At 39.1% G+C, this 21,063-nt stretch overlaps 1 protein-coding gene across 2 annotated transcripts in view; it reads right to left on the reverse strand.

Annotated features, from left to right (window-relative positions):
* The window catches only part of DNAH6 (dynein axonemal heavy chain 6), a 213,209-nt gene that overhangs the window by 98,874 nt on the left and 93,272 nt on the right, over window positions 1–21,063 (reverse strand). For both annotated transcript variants that reach the window (XM_088026190.1, XM_028122448.2), the window contains exons 33-41: window positions 18,304–18,859; window positions 17,387–17,509; window positions 13,184–13,366; window positions 12,503–12,646; window positions 8,615–8,836; window positions 7,604–7,751; window positions 5,654–5,811; window positions 4,081–4,212; window positions 1,076–1,247 (exon numbers count right to left, since the gene is read on the reverse strand). In XM_088026190.1, the coding sequence (XP_087882316.1) occupies window positions 1,076–1,247; window positions 4,081–4,212; window positions 5,654–5,811; window positions 7,604–7,751; window positions 8,615–8,836; window positions 12,503–12,646; window positions 13,184–13,366; window positions 17,387–17,509; window positions 18,304–18,859 (1,838 nt within the window). The remainder of the gene's footprint in view (window positions 1–1,075; window positions 1,248–4,080; window positions 4,213–5,653; window positions 5,812–7,603; window positions 7,752–8,614; window positions 8,837–12,502; window positions 12,647–13,183; window positions 13,367–17,386; window positions 17,510–18,303; window positions 18,860–21,063) is intronic.

Below are 21,063 nucleotides of genomic sequence, written 5' to 3' on the forward strand. Positions count from 1 at the left end.
GGATCGTGGACCACCACATCAAAAACTAATGATGTATTGTATGGTGACTAACATAACATAATAAAATTAAAAAAAAAAGAAAAAAAGAATAATGGTGATCTCACTTTTTGAAAGCAAAACTGGACATATTATCTGACAAAAACCTTTTTCTTGTTCTGTGAGATTTCTTTCACTGAACACGTGAAGTGGTCAGACTTCATAATATAGGCTATGTTCATCTCATTATTACATTGGGTTGCAACATTTTAAGTGAGGAGTGTCGCATCTCTTTAGTACACATATATATTCATCCGGTAACTCCCCCCACCCCCCACCCCCGAGCTTTATACTGTTCTCAAAACACCAATTCCTTCTCTCATTCTTTCCCAATGTTCAGTCCTCACCAAATGCCCTTGGTCCTTCTGGCTTCTATTCCAAATTACTCTGATTACTCTGTATTAATATAAATTATAACTGTAAATGCAGTTCTAATAATATCAAGTTACAACAAAAGCAGTGATATATAAGCAATCCTTGAAGTGTTCATTCTCTCTGGAGACACTTCACTTCTCACAACACAGTGCAGAGGGGAACAGGGAGAATATTTACTCTACACATAGGTATACATGGCACACAGGATGAACCATACAACATAAGAGCAAAATCCCTGAGCAGGCTGAAGGGGAGGGGGACACTGAATGTGTCAGAGGGGGTATTGGCACGTGACTGGAACAGGGACAACTCAGCCACGGCAGTAGGAGGAGAGGCAGATGCAAGTGGTCTGGGATAACTGGAAGATAAGGCAGTTCTGGTTCTATTTCTTCTATTTATTTATTTGTTTATTTATTTTGGGGGGTGAAATAAAAAGACAGGTCATCAGCTGGGAGCAAGAAATGGAAGGGGATGGAAGTGGTCTGAGGAAAGCTGTGAAGTCATCAGGCTGGGGTGGGGGTGGAGGGTGAATTGAATAGGGAACATATAATGGAATTTCTAGGTGGGGCACAGACACTCATAGACATATAATTCTACTGAGAGATTGGGGTGAATGGAAATGAAGGGAGGGTGCAGGTCAAAGCATGAGGGTTCCATACATTACCTTGTACACACTTGGATAAATCTCTCAAGTTAAAGACATAATGGGACTTGGCTGGTGTTGGCAGAAGATCAACACTCATTCTGTTATAAATCTCAACTGCAGCTTCTACAATGTTTGCTGCAGTTTGCTTTACAGCTGGTGGAAAGTCACTAAGGAAGCCATTTAAGATGGCCTAGAACAAGTAACATAATGTGAGAGGGTTAGATTTTTTTTTTTAAACAACAAAAATTTCTTATCTTTCAAATACTCCAGGTCTGATAATGCTTTTTCTAATAATAATTGAAAGCTGAATGCCAATGCAAGGACAAATGGGTGATAAAACTCTGCCATTCCCTTCAGAATATGTCCCTGAGAATGGGCTCACTCCTGTCTTCTGTGATAGTCTGGCGATGCCTGAGCAGCATTTGTATCTGACCAGTGAACTGACTGAATTTACTCTCCACGTAATTTAGACTTCTGCTTCCTGTGGGTCCAGGGGTTCATTGTGGTGTGCCCAAACTCATCTGGAAATGAGCTGAGGGCCTCTCTCTGGGTGCATGACCAACAATTCCATAGAATTGTTGCTTAAAGTGCAACTTACTTATAACTACAACCCGCCCCCCTTCAGCTTCCCTGTCTCAGCATACGGCCCCACCCCGTGCTCAGAGCAGGAACTTGAAAGTGTCCTTTGACACCTTCCATTCTCTGTCCCCACAGTCAAGCTTGAACGCATATCTTGAATCTCTCTGCATCCCGGACACCACCCCATTCCAGCCCTGACTCTTTCATCTGGGCTTCTTCAGCTCCTCCTTCTCCTACTTGCCTCTCCATTTCCACTCCTGTCTCCCTTCAGTTACCTTAGGGTCAGGAAGATCAGGCTCTGCCCTCTCCTGTCAGTCCAGACTCCCCTGCCCAGCCGCTCACTTTGTCTTCTTCCCCATTGCTCACCATGACCCAGCCGCCCAGGCCTAACCACCCGGGCTCTCTCCCCTCCTCGGGGTCTTTGCACAGCTATCTCCCACCCCTACCCTCTTCCCTAGGACTCTCTGCTGCCGGGGACTTTTTCATGCCTGTGTTTTAGGTTACCTGTCATCTCTTTGGAGAGGCCTTCCCTGATTCCTCCTCTCAGTGTCTCTTATGGCTCTCTCATCTTCTCATATACAACTTGCCACAAGCTCTGAGTACATATTTATTAGCTAGCCTGCTGCCCCCAGATGCTTGGGACAATTATTATAGATTTTTAAATAGGTAAATTCCCATCACAATGGTGACGGGAAGGCACCAGAATGCACATTAGTGCTTGTAAGTCAGTCCTTGTGACTTTAGATTTCGGGTTCTCATATAGGAGATATTTTAAAATAAACCCAAGTATTTGTTGCCATGAGCCTCCTCACTGAACATTAGTTTTAGCAGCTTACGAGGACCATCTTTTGAGCTACCCCTCTCTGGGACCCCAACATGAGTTTACCATTCTCCATATGGCCCATATTTTGAGTAGGAGCATCCCAATATATATAAAATAAAAATTTTACTCTACATATGTACACTATATATAAAAAAATTAAAATTCTAGTCTGTTTATTCTCCATCCATTGTAAATTTGTATGTATATAGTACATATATAACCATATTATATAGTTTTATATATATAGTATTAATATAATACATATTAGTTCATTTATCTATTTATTATCTGTCTCCATGGTAGAAGCTCCATGAGGACAAGGTTGGCATCTTCTTTGTTTAAAATGTAATACCAACGTCTGGCCCCTGGTACAGGCTCAATAAATATTTCTTTAATAAATGCAATTAAGGGCTACTCAATTTATATTCAAAAATTAAAATTAGCATGTCATTATAGAGTTTACTGAGGACCAGAGCTTGGTCTTCTATACAAAGGTCTGGCTTACATGACATATTTGGCAACTTCAAAAAGCTTCTACTAAGAATATGCACACAAGATAGAGCCAGAATTCCCACTGTCTGGGGGAAGGATGCTTTGGCATGAGCACACTGTTAGTATTTCATGGAGTTGATCACTGGTTTCAATTACTGCTGTTATACCTTTCTAATTAGAAATTATATCTAATTTAATGACAACATTATCAGTTTAATTTGTTGTGTGCTGCTTAGTTTACCTTTAGAATGTACTATAGTGATGCATATTTTTGGTGTATACATTTTCATTAAGTAAACACTAAGACATGTATGAATGTGTCACTGCCCGTCTTTGGCTCCTCGGCGATTTACTGCCAAAATCAGCTTCTCCAGATCAGTCACCTAAGTATCTTATTCTACCTGTAGGCCCACATTACCATTTTTCGCCCCTGTGACTGCATTTGCCCGTGAGCCTTCTGTTCCTCCCTGTCAATTCTTGTTCCCCAAGGCTCAGCTCGGTATCTTCTCGATGAGCCTTTGTGGTTGGTTATGGCATGCTCACTCTAGTCGTGCTGCTTCATGGTCTCTCAACAACCTACTCAAAATAATGTTGCATCTTTTATTGAACACTTCTCCTAAGCACTTACAGGGCAGGCACGTTTATTTTTCTCACTTAAAGGTTGAGGAAGTGGCCCTTTAGGGAAGTTTGTACGGGTGGAAGAAATACGGGTGGTTGCTTTTGTTGGAGGTGGTGGTGGCAGCGAGGCAATGAATTCTGGGTCAGGTGCGTGGTGCTTGAGCTTGCCCGCGTATGGGGAGCTGGTCAGGTCTGAGAGCACAGAGGCAGGGGCAGGATAGTGCCCGAGATCTGCTGAGTGCTGAGCGGCACAGGCCCACAATACAGCCTGCCTTAAAGCCTTTGGCAGTCTTTCTGCATTCCTGAAACTCTCTCTGGGGCCACAAACACAGAAGGCAGTGATGCAGATGCCCGTCAGCTACTGCCCAGAGGCCCCTGTGTTTACCTGCTCTCTGCGCTGCAAAGGGACAGATGGGCTCCTCAGAAACACAACAGCCTATTCTGACTGTGGGAGTTTGGGAACACACATGTTTTCTTTTTCCCTCTCGCCTAGGTTTAAATTCCCACTCACCTGAAAAATCTGCTTCAGACTGTGTTCTGAGGGCATGGGAAGGCACAGCATGCTGAAGTGGCGGATGAAGCGGGGTGTCACAGGGTTGCGGCCCCCGCCTGGGGGTGCACATGCCGATAGGATCGTGACATCCTGGGTGGGAAGAAACCCACGCAAGTCACCCAGCCAAGCAGGAGACGACAGCTGCCCATACCGGTGGCAGGATGTAGAATCAACACTTATTTTGAGGACCTACCACGTGACAGCATTACCTTATGTCCTCCTACACATTACCTGACTTAATCCTCACAACCACCTCAGGAGATCACTACTGTTACCCTCATTCTGTAGATGAAAAAAATCAAGACCCTGGGTGGTTAAGTTGCTCAAGGTCACTCAGCTAACGCTTCTATCTGTAGAAACACACCTATGTAAAAATGTAATCTTAAAAAATGGTTAAGAATTTGTATGTTAGTATGTTAGGTTAAAAGATATTTGTTCAACAAATATTAAGTATCATGGATTCTTGTTATTTGTGGTAGTTATGTTCTATAAAATCACTGGAACACTGAATTTACACACAGTGAACCATTGTTCCTTGGGGGGAACTACAGAGATGGGTTCCTATGAGCCTCTGGTCATAACATTTCCAAATGACCTATACATGATACTGTAATTGCCTCTGGTCTTGCCCCCTCGTAGACCACCCTTCCCTGTGGCCAAGGGAATCTTTCCATAACAGTTCCTCTACAGGCTGTGCTCTATCCTCTTAGAGGATAAATCCACATTCTTTATCATGGCACCATGCCCCCTGGGCTGGCCTCTGCATCTGCTGTCACTTTGGTGCCCACATTCCACAGCACCGTGGTATTCCACGCTCCCTGCTTCAAGAGGCAAAATGTTCCCTTCCCTTGCTTGCCATGCTCTGACTGCAAAATCTCCTTCCAACATCATCTCTTCTGGGAAGGCTTCTCTCATCCTCAACCAGTGCCCACCCTGCCTCCCTCCACTCATCACCCTGCATTATAAATACATGTGTCCATCTATCCCCTGAAGCTGAGTCCTTGGGGAGATGGGCCTATCTCCCTTGTCCCTGAATCTCCTCAATAAATTAGCAGGGCAAGAATTTAAAATAGATTAAATAAATTGAGTCACATACACCAAGGCTGTAGGTTAGAGGCTGAACTGTGTCCTCCTCTTCCCCTGGTCAATCATACGTTGAAGGCCCAACTCCTGGTATCTCAGAATGTGACTACATTTGGAGATAGGGTCCCTAAAGAGCTCTAATCCAGTATGACTGGTGTCTTTATAAGAAGAGGACATTTGGACCCAGACGGATACAGAGGGAAGATCATGAGAAGATACAGGGAGAAGACCGCCATCTGCAAGCCAAGGGGAGAAGCCTCAGAAGAAACCCACCCTGCTGACCTCTTGATCTCAGACTGCTGGCCTCTACAACTGGGAGACAATAAATTTCTGTTGTTTGAGTCACCCAGTCTGTGGTATTCTGTATGGCAGCCCTAGCAAACAAATACACCATCTTTTCTTACTGTTTAAATTTAAACACACAAAGAAATTTAAAACCTAAAGTAACCTGTATGTCTTTCCAAAAGAGTTTGTTTCTGTCATAAAATCCACCAAAATCTTGATACTGCCGAAGTAATTCAATTGGAGGTTGAGAGCCATAGCGATCCAGTCTGGGCATGTTTAAATCATCAACAAAAATCACAACTTGTTTGTTTCCGGGTGCTCCTAGGGAAGAAAATGAATTTAAGAATTAAGATTTGCCACTGGAAAACGTAAGACAAAGCTCAGGTAAGGCTTTGGACTCAGTGAACACCCCGTAGGTTGTAATGCACTCATTCTGAGTGACGCGAGCCCCCGCAGGGAGAGGTGGACAGGGCTGAGATACCCATACTGTCAGGTGGGCCCCCACCCTCACTCCCAGAGGGGCAGGATGTTGCCAGCTCGCCAGTCAGGTTTGGATCTTTCTCCATCTCAGTCACTGCCACTCCTCTCCCCAACTGTGTGGCCTGGCATGGGGTGAGGAAGGTCACTTTTTTTTCAGAGCAGGAAACAGAAGTACTCCAAAAGTTTCCTTACATAAATGCCATTGCACCACCCTCCACAGGGAAAACAGGGCTGGATATTCAAAAGCATCCTGATCACATCAAAGGGAAATCCAATATGGTGGAACTTCACAAGGCCATATGTAACTTAGAGAACATCAATAGACACACTAGTCAAAAAAAAAAAAAAAAAGTAGTGACAGAGAAAAGAGAACAGCGTAAGCAGAGGTGACCCCACCCACTCTGGCATCTAGTACTTGTCAACAATGAAGGAACCAAGGCAAACTCAGTGCCCCACTCCATCCTCCAGATCCCAGAAGCCAAGTAGCTGGACAGAAGCAGGGAGGGGCTCAAAGAGAATCATTCATAAAGACATGGGTCTCCCACCAGAGAGATTGGCATCCGTTGCCCTGTGCCTACCAGAGTAGGAAAAAGGGAATAGAGAGGAGACAGTAAAGCAGCTGGTATCCCCACAGCTTGGCACAGAAGGCCCATTAGATAATGGACAATGTGGAAGGCAGCTGGGCTCAAGCTGGGCTCGTACGCCACCCAGGAGGGCTGTGGGCCGGCCAAGTGGACCCAGTAGCAAGGACTGCAAGATGTACTGGTGGAGGGTGGGCCCAAGTGAGACCCTGATTCCCAACATCAGGGTACCTTCCACTGGGGAGGCCAGTGCCTGACCTGTACACATCTTTTTGGGGAGTCCCTCAGGGAGCTGCTCCTGGAAGCCTGCCACATAGATAGCACAGTCATTCAGCACCAGCAAGAGAAGCAGGGACAACCCACAAGAAGGCCCCGATAATGCCAGTTAGGGAGAACATTGTCCTGACCTGTCCTCCTCCCATCCCAACACACCAGAGCCTCCTACAGGAGGGCCAGGCAGGGCAAAAGGGCACCCCATGCTCTGCTCCACCTCCAGCACCATGAGCCACAAACAGGTCCACGACAGAGGAGACGAAGAGCTTTACCTTGGGTTTGGGATTGAAACCTTACATTAGACCTGACTCAAAATAGCTGCAAGTTGACCAGAAAGTTATGCTATTTATCTAAGCAGTTAATATGGGATGGTGAGGGAGATCCTACAGAGCCTGGCTGAAAGCACTGACTGAAGACAAAACCCAGACAATTCCTTGCAGAGTTCGGATAACTCAGTGCACCAGATACAAAGTCGTTTGTTTGTTTTAAATAAAGGGAAATCAATGCAGGTTTGAAAGCCTGCGTGGAGAGGGGCAGCCACAGAGAGGAGAGACTGAAGATGTTCTGAGTTGAAGGTGATGACAGAAATACACTGCTTGCTTGCTAATGGTAAGATGTCTGGATATACAGCCCAGGAAAGAATGCCATTCACAGAACCACCTTTACAAATAAAATAAGCAAAGAAAATATCCATTTGTAACTTTATTACATGCAGTATTTTTGTGATTATTAGTTTAATAAATAATTTGGGTAAGACAAATAAAAATGATCATTCTTACCTAGTATATTTTTTCTTTTCCTTTCCAGTTTTGACTCAATGATCTCTTGTGTTCTTGCAGATGAAGTTTGAGCAGAAAAATTCAGATAAACAGGAACATAGCCGGCTGATTCCTGAATTCTATTCAATAATCCTTTCGCAATGACAGACTTTAAATTAAAAAATATGTTAATATATGTATTCAATTTATCTTTCAGTTGTCCACATCAGTAATAATCCAGTACAATGAGTAAAGAAACAGGATAAAGGAGATAGGTTAAAGCTAGATTGAAATGTCTACCTTCTTCCTGGAGATTCCATTTAATTATATTTATCAGAGCCAAAGAGAGAGTCTAACCAGCTCTATCTTAGCAAAAGTTTTAATTTTAGTTTTATACCAAAATCCACCTTGGTTCCTATCCAAGTCAATTTCGTAGCACGAGTCCTAGAAGAACCCAAGCCTCTTTTAGAAATAACTTAAAGGGGGGAAAAAAAAGAAGGAAAAAAACCAAAATAATGTAGAGAGTCAATAGTGAATCTCTGTTTATGTGGACTCTCCCCAAGCCAAGGAGACCAAACAATCAACATTTCCCTCTATGCTCTGCTTTTTTCCAAACCCCATTGCTGTGTCGGGTAGAAGTAAATGGGCAGGAGGACAGGGACTGGCCTTTATCAACAGTCCTCTGGGGACACAAACTGTTCTGACCACCCTGTTCCCACCCTAACCTGTGTGGTGGCAGCCTCAGAAATTCCAAGGGATACGACCTAAAAGCCCCCAAACCCAAAACACTGGTCCACAGGGTCCTCTGGTTTATGTGGTATTGACCCCAAGGATTTATTCAGAAACGGGCAAACTTTGGAGTGATTCCCAAGATAGATAGAGATTCAGCATAGTTACATTCTTCCTAAAAAATGATCAAAATTCAAAAGAATTTCCTTTGAAAAATAATGTGCTATTTCTGGGGCTTACAATTCCAAGTCCACCATGCCCTCATTTCAGGACAGACCTTCTTGTTTCAGATAGGTTTCCTACCTTGCCAACTCCAGTTATTCCTGTAAACAACACTGAATGCTTGACTGCCAGCAATTTTTCCATTAGATACCCAAAGCGCACTGTGTCCATTGTGGGGACAAGCATTTCAAAAAAAGGAATATCTCGGCTGTACTTGAAGGTGGGTATGATTCGTTCCCAGGGATCCAGCCGTTTGGTGTCAAAGTCCATGTGAATGCTCCACAGATCGCCAGAACTGGGCAGCTGAAGTATAAAATCAAATACCACTTTCAATAGGACTGCCACGCAGCAATAGAAAAAGTCATACATAAATGAAGGCAGTCATAGAATAGGAATGTATTTGGGTTTCTTTTTGTTTTGTAGAGAATGTATTTGGGTTTCTTTTCTTGTTTCCTTTTTTCTGTTTCTTTCTTTTCTTAGGTATCAGAGTCTAATACTTTAAACATAACCATGCAATACAATGCACAAAAATCTTGATATATCGATTATCTTAAAACCCTAGATTAGGGGGTACTTGTTGGACTCAGTCAGTTGTGTGTCTGACTTCGGCTCAGGTCATGATCTCAGGGTCCTGGGATTGAGCCCTGTGTTGGGCTCCTCATTCAGCAGGGAGTTTGCCTGTCTCTCTGCCCCTCCCCCAGCTCATACGCTCTCATTCTCTTTCTCTCTTTCTCAAATAAATAAAATCTTAAAAAAAAAAGACACATTGGATTAGAATTGTAAAGCATTTTTAATTCAAGTCATCACTCAAGGGCTTACTCCTTGCTGACTACTATGCTTGGTGGTAGAGGTGAATGCTGAATGAGATCCAGTCTCTGCCTTCAGGGACCTTGAAATTCACATGGGGGGAACACAAGCATATCAGTTAATATTATAGAGAATTAAGATTCCAATGGAGTTAGTACATTTGCAAAGGCAAATGACTCATTTCTACTTGCAGGGGAGTTTATGGTGGTGGCTGGAGATTCAGGAAAGCTTCCAAGGGGTGGTGATGCTACAGTTCAGACTTAAAGGACAAGCAGGAGTGCTATGGGCAAAGAAGAAATGGGATGGGGAAGGAGGGTGAAGAGAAGGCTGAAGACATGGGAAGTAGCACACATACTGGGAAATACAAGAGCAGTATGTACAGTGGGAGATGAATCTGGGAACACAGACAGGGGCCAGGTTATGAAAAGCTTCACTTTTTCTTTTTTTTATTTTAATTTTAATTTTTTAAATATTTTTGTAATTTTTAAAAAAGATTTTATTTATTTATTTGACAGAGAAAGAGCGAGAGAGAGCATAAGCAGAGGGAGCAGCAGAGGGAGAGAAAGAAGCAGGCTCCCGGCTGAGCAGGGAGCCTAACCCGGGGCTCAATCCCAGGACGCTGGGATCATGACCTGAGCCGAAGGAAGACTCCCAACCAACTGAGCCACCCAGGTGCCCCTGACAGCAATTCTTAATAAGAAAACCATTTTACATGGTGATCTGGTACATATATACATATGTGTGTCTATGAATATGTATAATATTTACACCTACTATCTGCAATTCACTCTATTTTCTATCTTATTCTATTTTTTAAAAAACTTTTGAGATGTAACATCTTTTGTCAGATATTAAGAGTCCAGTTTAAGGTGTTTTTGCATATGTAAATATCAACGTAACTACCCCTGGATCATGATGTAGAACATATTCAGAACCTCAGAATGCTCCTTTCTTCCCCTTCCCCATCAATACCGGCCATACCTCCACCCTGCTCTGAGATAAGTCACTGACCTACCTGTCTGGTCTATCTGTCTACCCTTGTGCTAACACCACACTCTTTATTTACTTACGTTAGCCCCAGTATACAGAATGGTGCCTACTGTGTACCAGATTTCTAATAAATATTTGTTGAAATGAATACTGAATGCTTGCTTTGGACCATCTCCTACTGCCCTTTGATGATCCCAAATTATTTCTCTTGACCCAGAGGGATCTGTCTCAAATTCCCAACTGTCCTTAAAATGGCCCATCCTGTCCAATTATGATACAATCATCTTGGGGATCCAGAAGGGTTTCATATCTACTAGAAGGTCCTAATCCATAGAGCTCAGATGCTTAGGGAATTTTTTTCTTCTTTTGGTAACTTTTTACTTTGATATAAGTTAAAACTTAAAAGAACAGTGCAAAGAACTCTATATATTCTTTATCTAGATTGATGGTTCACGTTTTGCCCCCTTGCTTTATTATTGCTCTTTCTACTCTATGAGAGTTAATTGTGTACACTATTCCACCTTACTCTAAATAGCTGAGTGTGTATTTCCTAAAGAACAAGGATGTTTTCTTATATAATCACAGTAAAATGATCAAAATCAGAAAGTTGAATAGTGATATATTATTACCTAATTTACATTCCAAATTCAAATATTGCCAGTGTTTTTAATAATGCCACTTACAGCTATATTTTCCCCAGTCTAGGATCCAATACAGGATAATGCATTGTATTTAGTTATAGCCCTTAAGTCTCTTCATTTGGAAAAGTTCCTCAGCTTTCTTTGTCTCCCGTGACAGACAATTTTGGAGCATATAGGCCAGTTCATTTTATAGAACGCTCCTCAGTTTGGGTATTCCAGGTGTATTCCCATAATTAGATTCAGGTCATGCATGTTTGAAAGGAATACTTCACAAGTGAGGTTTTGTCCTTCTCAGTGCTCTGTATCAGGAGGCACAGGTTTGTTCTAATACTGATGCTGTTAAGTTGATTTCTTAGTTAAAGTAGTGTTTGCAAGGTTTCTTTACTGTAACAATACTATTTTTCTCTTTGCAATTAATCAGTAATTTGTAGGAGATACTTTGAAACTATGTAAACATTGTCATTAAGTCTTCACCTACTAGTTTTAGCATCCATTGATGATTCTTGCCTAAATCAATTATTACCATGACAGCTGCACAGTAAGACTTTCTAACTCCATCATTTCTCCTATATAGATTAAATGGTATTCTTCTGTGAGAAAGAGCTCTTCCTTCTCCCCCATTTATTTATTTATTCAGGTATATTTTTGTTTTGAGTATCAGCTCATAGATTTTTATTTCATGCAAAGGCTTGTAATCCCATACTATTATTATTTATTTTGATGCTCAAATCTGTTCAGATTTGGTCAGTCCCTCAAACTGGCTCCTGTGTTCTTTTGACACATGTGACCATTCTGTGAGCACTTCTTTGCTACACGCCATAAGAAGATATTCTAGGCTCATTTTGTACATTCCCCTGTCCTCCTCCTGGATTCATTCCAAGGAGCTATTTCATTAAGAAGCCTTGGTTCCCTTTCATGGAGAACAGTATTTAGAAATTAGCATACTAGGTATGCTCATTGCTGTTGAGGTATCCTTCCTTCTAGTTCCTATCAGCACACAGAACTAGGAAATTTGTGTATGTATGAATATATGTATTAATTTTCATATATGTATATACATTTTTTGATCTGAGTACCAAGATTTCCAATTCCAATGCAAGAACACAGGTGCCTTCTAATCTCCCCCCTTTCATATTTGTAAATCCTTTTTCTAACAGTGAGAAACCTAGTTGACATTATCCTCAACATATTTATTCATTTGCTCAGTTTTAGAATGCATAGAAAGTAATTCTGAATTGCCGAACCATAACACTGTGAAAGATAAACGTACTAACTAGAATTCAATATTTGTTTATGGTAGGGAGTTTTTATATTCTTTTATACGTTACTTTCTTCATATGGCTGGGAGATGATTCTTAAAAATTTTAATACAATAAATACTATCTATGGTTTGAAAAAGTGAATAATTTTTTAAACTCTTTTAGTGAAGGATTTTTATTTGCAGTAGAACTAAGTGTTTCAAAATTTTAGTATTGAAATTTAATTTTAATGATACAGAGTTATGTTAAAATGAAATTTATTAGGCTCTTACCCTGGCATCAGGATTATCATCGAATTGTGTTCTAATAAATGTATCAAAAGAATCCCAGTAGTTTTCAGTTAGATTACCACCCAAAGACCATAAATAACAGAATATGAAAGTCTGACATAGTATTGTATTCAGTTTTGTTTGTTCCTGAAAGAACAAAGAGAAAGAATTTTAGTATTTTATTTGTTAACATAAATTGCATCCTTAATTTCAAAGCCTGAAGATTGTTTTCTTTTGTCTAGACTCATGCATTTTAAAAAGGGTATAGTATATGTTTCTTATAGTTGACTCAATAGTTCACAGAGCAATGTTTTATACTAGTACAAGAAAATGAATAGCAAGGTAGAAAAAAGCTCAAGGTTGTCTTTCAACTGACTATTAACACTTTGTTTACACCTGCATGAAAGTATTTAAGCAGCTGTTAGACACATACTGGGAATGTGTTGCAGAATGTGTTGCAGACTGTAGGGAATTTAAACATTGAGTACAAGAGTAAACTATAGGTTCTCTTACAGTCCTTCCAATTTTGAGATTCTATGAATCTAGTCACAATCATTACTCCCCAAAAAATTAACTTGAAAATCAAATGATCATTTTATAGAAAAGTTAGTTATCTATTTGCAAAGCATCTATACAACAATCTCATTTTCCTAGCTTTATAGCAGTGAGAAAAACCTTTCATACCATTGTCAAATTAACTCCATCCTTCCCAAGTATCAAAGACTCCAATAAGCAACAGAGTGTAGTAACTTTGCTGATGTCCACTTGTGGGATTGCTTGGCCACATTTTTTATTGATAAAATATAAACCATCATCAACATAACGTTGGAAAAGATTCAATATATATTCTTGGGTTTCCTCATTCAGCTGAAAATCATACAAACAAATAATATTTCAGTAAGACCAGATAAAATATGTAATTAAATTTAGAAATGGGTTAGTTTAAATCTGTGTATTACAATATATTCTGTGACTTTTAGATTAAAGGGTATAAACATCACAAGATCTAAAACAAATTGAAATTTAAAAAAATATATGATTTGGAAGAGACATATGGAGGAGATCCTGGGTAGTGATAGTGGACAATGTCCTACATCTTGATCTGGTAATGGGTACAGAGGTGTTTATTTTATAATCATTTGTTACCTGTCAATATATATTTCCTGCAGTCTTATAATTAAGAACAATTAAAAATAAGAAACATAAAAAAACAGCAATTTAAATATCTATGTAAGGAGAAGGAATAATTCCCAAAGATTTAAAAAGAATGCAGCCCCTCTCATCATTCCTATTTAGCATTGTACTGGAAGTCTTAGCTAATGCAGTAGGACAATAAAAAGAAATAAAGAGTACACAGATTGGGAAGGAAGAAAAAAATGTCTTTGTTCATGGATGACATGATTATCTATGTAGAAAATGCCAAAGAATTGACCCAAAACTCCTGGAACTAATAAGCACTTATAGCAAGGTTACAGGATACAAGGTTAAGATACAGAAGTCAATTGCTTTCCAAAAATCAGCAATGAATAACTGGATTTGAAATGGAAAATATAACACCATTTATATTAGCACAAAAAATGAAGTACTTAGGTATAATTCCAACAAAATATGTGCAAGAGTTAAATAAGGAAAACTACAAGAGTCTGGTGAAAGACGATAGAGATGACTGAAGTAAACAGAAAGATATTCAATGTGTATAGACGGGGAGATCCAATATTATAAAGATGTCAGCACTTCCTAACTTGATCTATAGATTCACTGTAGTCTGAATCAAAACACCAGCAGGTTATTTTGTGTATGTCAGCAAACCAATTATAAAGTTTATATGGAGAGGCAAAATACCCAAAACAGCACATTGTTGAAGAACAAAGTTGGAAGACTGACATTATCTGACTTCAAGAATTACTAAAAAGTTACAGTAAGCAAGACAGTGTGATACTGGCAAAAGAACAGACACAAAGATCAATGGAATGGAATAGAGAGCCCAGAGAGAGACCCATATAAATGTAGTCAGCTGATCTATGAAAAAGGAACAAAGGCAATCCAATGGAGAAGGGATGGTGTTTTTCTTTTTTTCTTTTTTTTAAAGATTTTATTTATTTATTTGACAGAGAGATAAAGAGGCAGAGTGGCAGGCAGAGGGAGAGGGAGAAGCAGGCTCTCAGCTGAGCAGGGAGCCTGATGAGGGGCTTGATCCCAGACCCTAGGATCATGACCTGAGCCAAAGGAAGAGGCTTAACCGACTGAGCCACCCAGGTGCCCCAGGATGGTGTTTTCAACAAATGGTGTTGGAACAACTGGACATCCACGTGCAAAAAATATGAATGTAGACACTACTATTACACCTTTCACAAAAATTAACTCAAAGAGGATCACAGACCTAAATGTGAAAAACAAAACTAAAAAACTTCTAGAAGATAACAGATAAGAAAATCTAGGTGACCTTAAGTTTGGAAATGGGTTTCAGATACAATGCCAAAAGCTCAATCCATGAAGGAAAATTTGATAAGCTGGACTTTGTTAAAATTAAAAACTTGTGTTCTGAGTGCCTGGGTGGCTCAGTCGGTTAAGCGTCTGCCTTCGGCTCAGGTCATGATCTCAGGGTCCTGGGATCGAGCCCCGCATCAGGCTCCCTGCCTGCTCCCCCTGCTTGTGCTCTCTCTCTCTCTCTCTCTCTGTCAAATAAATAAATAAAATCTTAAAAACAAAACAAAACAAAACTTGTGTTCTGTGAAAGATGGTTAAGAGAATGAAAATACAAGCCAGGCTGGGAGAAAATTTTTACAAAATATATACGTGACAAAGAACTTGTACCAAAAAATTGCAAAGAACTTGTAAAGCTCAAAAATAGGAAACAACCCAATAAAAATGAGCAAGATTTGAATAGGCATCTCACCAAAGGAGATATACAGATGGCAAATAAGCATATGAAAAGACACTCATGATCACATATTAGAGAAATGCACATTAAAACAATGAGATATACCTATTAGCATGGTGAAAATCTAAAACACCAACATCACCAAATGCTGGTGAGGATGTGCAGCAAGATTTCTCATTCATCACTGGTGGGAATGCAGAATGGCACAGCACTTTGGAAGAGAAACTGGCAGTATCTTATAAAGCGAAATAAAATTTTACCATATGATCCAGCAATCACACTTCTAGATATTTTACCCAAATGAATTGAAAACTTATGTCTACATAAAAACCTGCACACAGATGCTTATAGGAGCTTTCTTCATAATCGCCAAAACCTGGAAACAATCAAGATGTCCTTCAGCAGGTGAATGGATAAACTTGGTTAATCCATACATTGGAATATTATTCAGAACCAGAAGGAAATGAGCTATCAAGTCACAGAAAGACATGGAGGAAACTTAAAAACGTATTGTTAAGTGAAAGAAGCCAATCTGAAAAAGCTACATACTGTATGATTCCAATGACATGACATTCTGGAAAAGGCAAAGCTATGGAGACAGTAAAAAGATCAGTGGTTGCCAGGGGTTAGGAGGGGGTATGGATGGATGAATAGGTAGAGCACAGATTTTAAGTCAGTGAAACTATTATGTATAATACTGTAAGGGTAGATACATGACATTATACATTTGTTAAAACCCACAGAATTGTACAATACAGACAGTGAATTCTAACATAAACTATGCACTTTAGTTAACAGTAATGTATCAATAATGTTTCATCAGTTTTAACAAATCACTTTTAACAAATGTACCACACCAATGAGGGATGTTAATAGGAAAAATTATGTTTGGAGGAGAAGGAGTATATGATAACGCTCTGTACTTTCCATTAAACTTTTCTATAAACCTAAAAGTGCCCTAAGTAATATAGCCTATTAATTTAAAAAGAAAAGTAAATTTGGGAAGGTTTAAAATCTTACAGTAGTCATGATACATTCTCAATTCTGAGAATTATTTTCTTTAATAATGTACTCTGAAACTAGAACATATTATTGTTCAAATGTTGATGCCTAAGAATGAAAACAAACAAACAAACAATAGTTTTCTGATTCATCTTTATAAGGAGAGAGGCAGAAAGAAGATGGCTCCCTGGATGGGGGCTGGGATGGGGCACAACACTTCAGAGGATCCCTTGCTAAGCTAAGGCAAAGAGAACTCCTATTTTGGAATGGAGAGGGTGCAGAAGGTGATATAGACCTGAGTTGTCCTGTATAATAATGTGGAATGTTTCCTCTGAGGTTAGGACACATCTTGGGTCAGAGACCTAAGATTGGGTAGGAGGGAAACTAAACGTTTTCTTTTAGATTCTACAATCTAAAAACAATGACAGCACCTAGACTGAAATGTTCTTTTTCTTCACTGTGATTCCCTCTCATTATCCTAAGCCTTCTGCAGTCTTTTTTTTTTATTATTATGTTATGTTAATCACCATACATTACATCACTAGTTTTTGATGTAGTGTTCCATGATTCATTGTTTGCGTATAACACCCAGTGCTCCATTCAGTACATGCCCTCTTTAATACCCATCACCAGGCTAACCCATCCCCCCACCCCCCTCCCCTCTAGAATGCCTCCGCCTGTTCTGGTTGTGTTTGGGGGACTTAAGGAAGGAGTTTGTGTTTGTATGGGAGAGGAACCAATCTGGGGAGAGGGTAGGCAGAGTGGGCAGGAATCAGAGTGGCGAGGCAGCTTGGCAAGCTGAGGTAACAGATAATGAGGACAGATTTGGGGGGGGATATACATTTTGGGAGGATTTCAAGAATTCTTAGGGAGAGGCACTAGGTAACGGTGCTGGAATTCCCTCCACAAATCACAATGAGGTCTCTTAACTTACTGCAATTTGGGCACGCGAGGGCCTCCATCCTGACAGATGGATATGTTGTAGAGTATCTGGTTGTACTTACTTTTTTAGAAATACTCTTCATCCATGTTTTAACATAAGGCATCCATTTCAGTTCTTCAGGATCCACAAACACCATTCCACATCGACTGACTGTTGCAGGAGAGGCAACCCTTAGATCTTGCACCTAAAATGGAACGAAGTTGAACAAAAAATAGCTAATAATACTTCCTGATTCTTCCCCCTTCAATGCTAATCGATCACATGTTTAAACTTAACACTGAAAGGCTTTGTATGAAAGGGAGAGGAACAGCCTTAAGTAATCAAAAATGGAGGAGGAAAGATAAGTGAGGCATAAGGTGAAAAAAAACCCTAAGAGGATAATGTCAAATCCTTATGGAAAGGTAGAGAGGTATTTCTTTTTCCTCCTCTTTGCTTTTGTCTTCTTTACTTTTTCATTCTTATATCTCATCCCTAGCTGAACGCCTAGCCACATAGCAGGCATTCAATCCCTGTTTGATGAATGGGTACAGCAGGGGTGGTATCTTCCAGAATATTTTATAACTGTATTAGGTCCACATTCCTTTTCCAATCCCTTCACCAAATATTCATACCACAGAGAGACAATTTATTCATAGTAAATATAACTACTTTTTTTTTTAACTTAGAAAGCATTTCGAATTATGTAACACCATCAATATATTGATTATCTCCAAAAGAAAGGAAACAAGTGCTGAGGAAAATAGAATTTATTGTATTTCCTGTTTATAGAGAAACAGGAATATTTGAGTCTTTAGTTCTCAGGATGCACACTCTACTATAAAAGGACAATTTGATAAGGATGTAAACAATTTAGGATGTAAACAAAACACCATGGTAGGCCTTACACATAGTAAATGACATATAAGCAAGAAAAAAAATTGATGATGGCATGCCAATCTAATGAGTGATTTCACTCCACAGTAAGGCATATATATTTACCTCAAAAAGCATGTGGATTTGAGGTGTGAGTTTGATCCTCTCACTGTTAGCCAGACAAAGCATCTTGTTATCATCCAACACTGTATTCATATTTTCAATCCAAAGAGCATCCACGGGCCCATCACTGATGATCCATTTATGGTCTTCTGAAGTGTCATTCACAGCTGCTCGGACACTTAGTGCCATCAAACCATCTTTCCACTCCAAGGTTACATTATTAACTTCGCCATATAATTCACCCATTGTAATTGATTTAGGATTAAGAACGTATGTTTTAACCGGTTGGTAAAAGGGATTGTCTACACCAAGTTTTTGCAAATTCCCTAAAGTTTCTGCCAGTATTTGGTAAACTGTGGTCTTGCCACCTCCTGTTGGCCCAACTAACATCACACCATGTCTTACCAGCATAGTTTCATAGAACTGTATCACTTTTTTAACCATACATGCCTCAGGCTGAAGATTCTGTCTATTCATGACATCTATAATTGTTGACTGCAATATACCGTAATCATGTTCTGGAATTTGGACTCCAGGAAAAAGATCAGATATGATTCCACTGAAAAAAACAAAAATAAAATCATTGGTCATTGATATTGCCCAATATTTATTACAATTAATTTATTATAATCATTGATTACAATGAGTCTTATTTTTCCCCTTAGTCTTTTCTTCTGAACATGCACAATACTAGTCTGTCTTATGTGTTATACCAGAATCTAACATTTCTCTGATATTGTGTATGATTTTTTTGTTTCTTGTACAGTAGACCAATGTTCTTAAGTATATTGGGAGCTTTCTGAGGTAAGGAATATCTCTTATGTGTTTGTGTTGTCCACAGTACATGGCATAGTATCAAACATACAGAAAGTGATGAATTTATCAGTTTATTTTAAAAATTATATTTATATCTCAACTTTTTCCAAAAGCATTTATGCATGATTATTACTGTATGGATATTCAGAAAAATAAAATGGAAATAGAAACTAATAGTAGATTTAAAAAAAAGGGAATAAAGGAAAAATAACTGTTTCTGTGAGAAGCAGACAATATGGGATGTTTCTATGGGTAAAAAAAGCTAAATCCCTACCTCACACTATATACACAAATACGTTTGAGATATAATAAAGGCTTTAGTATAAGATGACAACAAAAATACTAGATGAAAATATAACAGATATATTTTGCAACACTGTGGTTAAGAAGGTCTTCATTTTATTTATTTAAAATTTTTTAAATTTAAATTTTAGTTAATTAGGGGTGTCTGGGTGACTCAGTTGGTTAAGTGTCTGCCTTCAGCTCAGGACCGAGTCCCATGTTGGGGTTCCCTGCTCAGTGGGGAGTCTGCTTCTCCCTCTGCCCCTCCCCCTGCTCATGCTCTCTCCTTCTCTCAAATAAATAAAATCTTCTAAAAAAACAAATTTTAGTTAGTTAACATACAGTGCAATATTGGTTTCTGGAGTAGAATTCAGTGATTCATCACTTACATACAACACCCAGTGCTCATCAAAAAAACTGCCCTCTTTAACACTCATCACCAATCTAGCCCATCCAAGAAGGTCTTTCTAAGGAAGACAAGAAATCTACAACTGTTATTTAAAAAAGTTGGCAAAGTGAAAAAATAAAAACAAACAAGCAAAAAAACACAGACGTGTGAGAGAAAAGGCTTTAGAAAAGTATTTCCAATTTTTATACCAGATAAAGTTTATGATTTCCTACAAATCAATAAGAAAAAGAGAACAATAGAAATATGCTCTAAAAACAATAAATACAAATGACTAATGAACACAAGAAATAATGCTCAATGGCACTAATAACTAAAGAACTGCATATTAAAATAGAGTATGACTTTTGGTCACTCTCTAAAACATTTAAAAGGAAATAGGTATTGTCACAAAATCATTTATATAAATGTAAATATCTTTGGAAAACATCCTAATAGAATCTATCTAAATTAAAAATACCCATAGTCTATAAAACCTAGGAAATTTACTAGAATCTCATTTATAGAAGTATCACAGGTGTGTAAAGATAAATGTATAGGAATTTTCATCATTGTGTTCTGCCAAAAGGGAGTAGACATGTGTCTACTCAGAAGATCTGACAGACGACAAAAGCAAAGGGAACTCCAGCATAGTCATAAATGGACATCCCAGGATGATCAATGTGCACCAGGGTAATGGGCAAGCAGTCCAGATTAGAGCAGGAGGACAGAGGGCTCCAAGGAGACAAATTTGATAGAATGTTTTATATAATTGAAGGGTTTTTTTTAAAAAGGAGATTTATACATACCCTGGCAGAATTTGGAAATAAATTATTGATAAATTTATAGGAAAGTAGGTAAAGGATTAAAAAATAAAAACTAAGACAATTAACAAATGCAGGGAAAAGAAAATAAAACAAAGGAAATGTAGCTCAGCTGTGGATACTATTTCTATAGCTATAATAAAGCATGGGAACCCTGGACATTTAGCTCCAGTTAGACTGCGATGTAACTTCGAGGGGGGCGGGGGAGGGGGAGAGGGAGAGGTGCATGTGCATATTCTCATCTCCTGTTTACTCTATAGAGCATACCTAAAACGGAAAAATCAAGAAATAGCATAAACACAGTACTTAAAACTATGGAGGCAAATAATAACACAAACAAATAAAGAACTGAAAAATGCTTGCCTTTAGGAAGTGGGAGTTGGTGAAGGGCATGGATACTGTTTCTCATGAGACTAATTTATGATACTTTTTATAACTACATACATATATGACTTG

Source organism: Eumetopias jubatus, unplaced genomic scaffold, assembly GCF_037043125.1.
Source record: "Eumetopias jubatus isolate StellerSeaLion01/CBP00866 unplaced genomic scaffold, mEumJub1_p1.0 scaffold_9, whole genome shotgun sequence".
NCBI classification, from domain to species: Eukaryota; Metazoa; Chordata; class Mammalia; order Carnivora; family Otariidae; genus Eumetopias; species Eumetopias jubatus.